This window comes from Varroa jacobsoni, unplaced genomic scaffold (genome assembly GCF_002532875.2).
Source record: "Varroa jacobsoni isolate VJ856 unplaced genomic scaffold, vjacob_1.0 contig05745, whole genome shotgun sequence".
Classification (NCBI taxonomy): Eukaryota; Metazoa; Arthropoda; class Arachnida; order Mesostigmata; family Varroidae; genus Varroa; species Varroa jacobsoni.
Window position 1 is genome coordinate 1 of NW_019215698.1, and position 6,711 is coordinate 6,711.

Below are 6,711 nucleotides of genomic sequence, written 5' to 3' on the forward strand. Positions count from 1 at the left end.
TAATTCGGTAATCTTGATCCACTTAATTGCTTCGGTTTTGACTCCGAAATCAATGTGATCTAAATCGTTATCATTATCATTTTCGTACTCTGGTTAAGGAATTACTCATTGCGACCACTGCAATGCAATAGTGCAATAAATCTTCCTAAATTCAAAGGGAGAAAAGCTAAATGAGAGGTACTCGTTTAGTACAATAGGTATGACCCATTTAAGAAAATCTAGGTATACATCTTAATTTAATTTGTCATATTTCAAGTAAAGTTTTGACATAAGTGGATTCGAGATCTAAGTACGACCGCGTTTTTTCGAAAAAAAAATCAAGTCGCAATGATTTGTTTTCCAGTTACACGGGCGCTCTGTGTAGTTAGCAATCATTTTAATCAACCAGTGTAGGCACAGAAGCTTCATGAGGTCCACCCAGAAATTCTCCAGGGTTTCGAGCACAGACATCGTTACGTGTAACAATAGCGCGTCTTCAGGAAGCTCTTTGGCATGCCTCTTTTCTCTCCTGACTGCACAGTGGTTTAGTGAATAATATCCGATTTTTATGGAGGACGAAGAGAATGAATGGTAGCGATGATCTAACATAAATTACAGTGGCATAAATCAAATTGGCAATGCATTATCTATTCGAGTTGCTATGTTTCTTGTCGATGGGAGATCAGAATGTCAGTAGTAATTAAATGCATCGATAAGTTCGAATAGTGTTCATAGCCCAGAATAAGCAAGTTTCAAAATTAACTATTGGACCGCCGCACGGAGCTACAGCAATTGGTCTGAGGAAAGTAAAGGTCTACTGAGGTAAAGCATTCTGTCGATTCTCATGAATCTTCATCTTCATTTTCTTTCCGGTAGTTCCGTGAAACAAATGCTTTCCCTTCATAATATAAGCAAGTTAGAAAGTGATTGACATTCCAGTTTGTTTACATTGTGTAACGGAGTACCGTGCTCTGAACGGCAGATGCTGGCGCTGAAGTTCCGGGGATCAACTTCCCTTTGATTTACAAGCAGTCGCTTAAATGTGTACAACATCACATTCATTTACGGCGTGAGAAGACGGTAAGATGACTTTGAGAAGAGCTACCTTGTCTCTATACCACCACAGCAATTTCTCTCTTTGTTTCTTCTTCTATTCGTATTAACGTACTGACCTGGCTTCTCAGCTTATTTCGGATTACGCAGATTCTTATGTATAAGGATCTGCGTATATATATATATATATCGTTTTACTGAGGTGCCCCCTTTCGACATTCTATTTATCAGGCGAGCCAAGAGCACTTTGCACTCCCTCGGATGAGCTGCCTTCGCTCAATGTCCCTGCTTCTCGGAACGATGCCTGATGTTTCTCCAATAATTGGTTATACTCATGCAACTGTTTGCGATATTCAAGGTAAGCCTGTTGAGCCTCTGGTGTCTCAAGAGCCTCTTCATCAAATAGCTCCTCTAATTCTCCATTCTGTTTCATGTCCTGCGGTAATCAATTACCATGGCATTTATTAATATATACAACAGTAATTAATGGTAATAATTTACTTTTTAACGGATTGGCATTAAGAGACAGTAACACAAGGCCGCATCGATTCGCATATATTCAACTAGATTAGAACCGAATACGCTATGGCTCCAAGTGGTCCATTCCGTGAACAAAAGAATATATAAATAGAGCAAAAAGAACACATATTAGCATACACGTTGTTAATAACGGTATTTTAGATGATCAATACGGCTCTGAGGTTCTAGAAATAAAAAGTTATGATATGAAACTTGAATTTGCAGTGTTTCGTCACTGAAGTTCAGACGGTTGTACTAAGTTTTGAATTACGTCTGTGTCCATTTTGTCAACAGATTCACGTTTGCCTACTTCGTTAAGTTTGAAAAATTAGGGAACGGGACTTTATGAATCAAGCCAACGCGGATTCTCGAATGGTTTTTTAGGAGTTTTACCTTGAAAAACATATCCAGATATCGAAGCAAATGGCACTCGGCTAATAAAAATGGACTTTCTTCCTCCTTATATTTTTGGACAGCATTTGATTCTTTCACACCTAGATTTTGTTGACTTTTGTATTTTGCCGCTATATTGTCGGCCTATGTTGCCGATAATTCACGGGCATTCTGAAACCGAGAAGCGATCGTAAAGCCTCCAATTGATCGACATTTTTCTAGGGGCTTATTTAAGAGGTTGTTTAGGTATCCAAGGTCAACAACTTTCTCTTATCATCCTGTTGTTTCTGTGTTAAGCTCGTAGCCACACAAGACACAAATACCAAAGGTTGTCACCACCACCGTAGTTCCAGAGCAGAACTTTTATCTGTAGATCCCCAGTGTTACTACTATGTTTGTCTCTGATTTATAACAACGACCCAACAAAAATCACAAATATACGGCTATTATAACAAACTCGCTTAACTGAAGAGCAGAGGAACTCAGCCTCCCATCAAAGATAGCCGCAAGCTGCCGTTTCCTGATGATAAGTATTTGAGATGTTGGCACGTCCCTTCCAATGTTTTATATCATCATCAAGGCTCGTCAACAATTATATAACCAGCGTAGTAAACTGTAATGATCCTAGTGAGTGCAGTTAGGCGAAATTTTTAGACCACGAAAACAAAAAAAGTAGTGTTCTAACTAAATTATTAGCAGACTATTTTCCTTTCGATGACACAATGAGCAAGGTGAGTAAGAGTTTGTAACTTATACTTACCTGCAGCATTTCATTAACTGACCAGAGTTGGCACAACAAGGACAAATCAGTTTGTCTGAGAGCAACCATCTCACGTCGAAGAAGAGTCATTTTTGCTTCTAACCTTAGAACAGGATCTTGATTATCGTAGACGGTCCGTTGACCCCCGGAAGACATTCTTCGAATTCCGTTCGCTTGTTCACCAGTGTTACCGTTCCATCTGCAACGTCGCGCCTATAGGTGTTAAATCAAGGTCGCAGCCTTCTCTCAAAAAGGCAGATATCTGCACTCCTTTGAAAAATAACTAGGATACACGACCAGATCTGCAGCTACTATAACGAGTTCCACGCGTCACGTCATATCGGCGGTGTTAAAAGAGGATAGCATTTTTTACTAGCATTTGAAAATAGTTGGAAGTTAAGTTCTTTGCAAATTCGTTTTTCAAATCATTTCTATTAAAATCTGTTTAGTAAATATCAGTTAGCTCGAAATAACGCAATGCCTATATGTGGATATCATAGTCAAATGATGTAGCATTTGCAGTATGTATATATCCAGTGGAAGATGTGTAGAAGCGCGGGCGAATAGCACGTGCTTCTTGATTTTAAATATTAGACTACACACCGTCAAGAACGCTCATAGAGGTTATCCTTTCAGGCTCATATTGAAAACGTTTTGATTTTGTAATGGAACGACGTTTTCGCCATCTAGTGCGACTCACCCAGCAGTCGGCGAAGGCGGCCTGTGAACGTGTCTGTTTTGATTGTGTTGCGAATGGCGATTGTCCTTTTCGTCCTGTTGCTGTTGCTGCATTCGGGCACGCATCACGTGCGCACGGCCCATCTCACGTAACTGGTGCGCGTTGAAGTTCAACAGGGAACGGAGGGAACGAGGTAACGCGGGCATTCCAGCCAACGAGGATGGATCCATCCTTGGCACGACACAGAATCTAGACCCTGCATATGTAGTAGATAGATAAACAAAAGTAATTTTCACAGTAAAAAAGGTGGAAAGAGATATTAATAGATACTGAAATTACTTAAATATATTGGTTTGCACTTCTTAAGTTTAGCAACTGGCTCAAAAACCTGGATTTTACTTAGACACGAATATTTATATTAGATAAAGTTGCAGTCGTTATCAATTCATTGGAACAAAAAAATCGAGTATATTTTTGTTACATTACTCATAGATATAGTAACTGGCATATTAGAAAGATTAATGAGAGTGTTCACTGAAAACGGAGCGTATATGATAAGCATTGAGTCAAATGCGCCTGACATTGAACGCGCAGAAATAGAGCTGATGTTATAACTCTGTTATTGTAACATCGTAACAATTATGTTCATATTATCGGTTGCATCGGATTGATATCGAGTACACTTGTTTGGTGGGCTATGGCATGAATTCGATGTGCGTAAAAAAAATAGGTATTATAAAAACTTCTTATAACAAGAAAATTCAGGTTCGAATGCAGACTGAGTAGAGGAGTGCGTCAAGTCCTTAAGATACACTGGTTTAAGATACAATGGTAATCAAAACCTCTTATATCAAACGCAGCGGCCCGAAAACACCAATTAACGGAAGGTTCAATATGTGTCAAGGACATTGCATAACATGGTTACAATCGGGAATACGCGCAAATAATAAGCTCAAGATAGTTTTGTCCATAATACATATAGTAGAAATCCACCAATTATCTTCGAAATAAAATGAATCGTTCAAGCTCAATATATCTAAGACAAGGTGGACTTCATTCTCTAATCCATCTCTAGCTGTATTGCTTACAGTTCGTGCAGCATTCGGTCCAGTCACAAAAGAAACACAATTTTATCTAAAAAAGAGAATTTATGGAAAATGCAACATCTAAAATGTTTACTAAAACTACTAGTGTAGAACAGTGTACAATGGCAATTGCGTTTGTGGGCCAAATTAATTTTATGGTGTTTACGCTGCCGATTGGAGCTTTTACGAGATTGAGAAGAGGTCGTCGTTAACGATTTTTACATCAGATATTTAGAAGGGGAGATAACCGACCGTTAACAGCGACATATAATCAAATACATACGACGCATGTATTCAGGATTGAAACTTCCTGAAACCTTGCTAACAATAATAATTGTTTATTTACCTGTCTTCATGAAAATGGATCAGTAAATCGATGTGTTTTAATGCGATTCCACTTTCAAACTGATTTCCGAAAGTGTATACTGGAAACAGTCAATGCATTGATGATTGCTATAGGCACGCCACGCTTCAGAGAAGTATTGTTACCTCGACGCAAAGTTGGCCATTAGAATAACTGTATCGGCGGGGCAACAGAAACATATTTAATCATTAAAACTGCAGTTCTTTTTTGGTCAAGCATATTCGTTGTTGCCTGATTAAACATGATCTATGTACTTCAATAGTATTGTGCATTGTCTTCGTTCACTTCTCAAAACCATTTCGTTGAAACTATACTTGTAAAGGACAACCGAATAAACGAACAGTTCAGGTTAGTAAAGCGCGAAGTTGTATGATTTTGATTGTATTAAAATTGCCGCAGATGCTCTAGCTGTAATGAGTAGATACAAACAACCTATTGTTCTCTTCTTACCGTGAGGACCGCACCAAGGCGCTACTCAGCTGTTCCGACGGATAACCCTCTTTCCACTAAACTTCGGAGAGAGGTATATGGAGAGGCGAATCTTACAATTTCGAATTCTCTGGCGGGAATTATTCGCTAGTTGCAGGCAATGTGACAGCCCGCAGTACGAAAATAAATTATTGAGATTGCCTCTATGTTGCATACCTATTTCGATAATTTGTTTTAATATCGCCATATTGTTATTGAGTTCTGAAAATTAGAAATCAAATATCACGTATTATCTCTGCACACGCTGAGCTGCAACTGTAAGGCGATATGGTTTGCCTCCACTTTAGCTACTTTGTGCACCGTGTCGATGCTTAAAGCGTTTGTTTCGATGAGATAACTGATTGGCAGATTCACCATAGACAATACTTATCGTAAACAACGACTTCATTAAGTCGCTTTCCTTAGTTATCCTAAAAATATCTCTTGATTCCAATAATCTGAAAATTGGAAATTGTAGAAAACCTTGTCGCTCGCCGAATGATTCTATAAAATAATACTATGCTGCACGTTTCCAGTCTATAGTAAAAATTTGTAAACCTGCTAACTAATTTTGAAGATAATAATGATATTGTCTTACTGTGGGTAGATCTTTAGGGTACATTCAGGATAAAGAAATCTTCCTATGACATCTCGCTCCTATTATTACCTACTATATTATATTACCTACCTACTATATATCCCATTATTACCTACTATATTTAAATATACAAGTGTTTTGAAATTAGTAGAGTATCTTAGTATAGGATACTCTACTACGATAAATTAATTTTGCGAAACCCGATGGAATGCTCTAGACCTTCAGAATATCGTGAATTGATATGTGTTTAGTCATGTAATCTACGGGTATTAATTGAAATGGCTTTGACCTATTTAGAACGTATAGCGTTCTTAACTTATTTTTATTCGAATAGGCACAGAAATTTATATTCTATGCATGTTAATCTATAGTTACCTAATATGAAGTATACCTTTCTCATAATCCTATGCCTATGTCGTTTCTCATGAATTTTCAGTTTTTTTTTTTGTCTAGAAAAAGTTGCAAAATTCGTAAGGTAGCAACTACACAAAAGTTGTCAGCAGCAATCATCGTTATGTACCCTTCATCGCCTTGCGCGTCGACTATGGGTTCATGATCCAGTAGTCGATGTCGTTTGCTGATCCATTACCAACAAAAAACACGAAGCAGTGAAGGACCTTGACTGTGTCCCCTAAATAACAAAACTAATTAATACCAAGACCTTAATGATATAATTTTATTGCGCGTCCTATCAATAAATTGCTATTTTGAGAAGATCACCGACCTATTGTACTACAAATGAAAGGAAGAATAGCCCTAGTTACAATTAAAAACGGTAAGCCACCTTGGGCAAGTCGATAATACAGTACAATA

General features: G+C 38.0%; 1 protein-coding gene across 2 annotated transcripts; it reads right to left on the reverse strand.

The window, feature by feature from the left end:
- Positions 1-223: 223 nt before the first annotated feature.
- On the reverse strand, positions 224-5,411 carry LOC111273262 (leucine repeat adapter protein 25). 2 transcript variants are annotated; one of them, XM_086973508.1, is made up of 5 exons: positions 5,283-5,310; positions 4,815-4,985; positions 3,405-3,639; positions 2,705-2,903; positions 224-1,468 (listed from the first exon to the last, which is right to left on the reverse strand). In XM_086973508.1, exons 2-5 carry the CDS (start codon positions 4,822-4,824, stop codon positions 1,253-1,255), a joined length of 660 nt encoding a protein of 219 aa, XP_086829634.1. In that variant the 5' UTR covers positions 4,825-4,985; positions 5,283-5,310; the 3' UTR covers positions 224-1,252. The 2 variants fall into 2 exon arrangements, with proteins under 2 accessions (XP_086829634.1, XP_022710696.1); XM_022854961.2 differs by lacking the exon at positions 4,815-4,985 and having other exon boundaries at positions 5,283-5,411.
- Between the last annotated feature and the right edge of the window lie 1,300 nt (positions 5,412-6,711).

Excerpts from the sequence above, each read along its gene's own strand:
- LOC111273262 (XM_086973508.1), bottom strand. Across the intron at positions 2,904-3,404 it reads CCGCCTTCGCCGACTGCTGG|ATGGAACGGTAACACTGGTG; the intron begins GTGAGTCGCACT and ends GCGACGTTGCAG. Across the intron at positions 1,469-2,704 it reads CAGTTAATGAAATGCTGCAG|GACATGAAACAGAATGGAGA; the intron begins GTAAGTATAAGT and ends TGATTACCGCAG.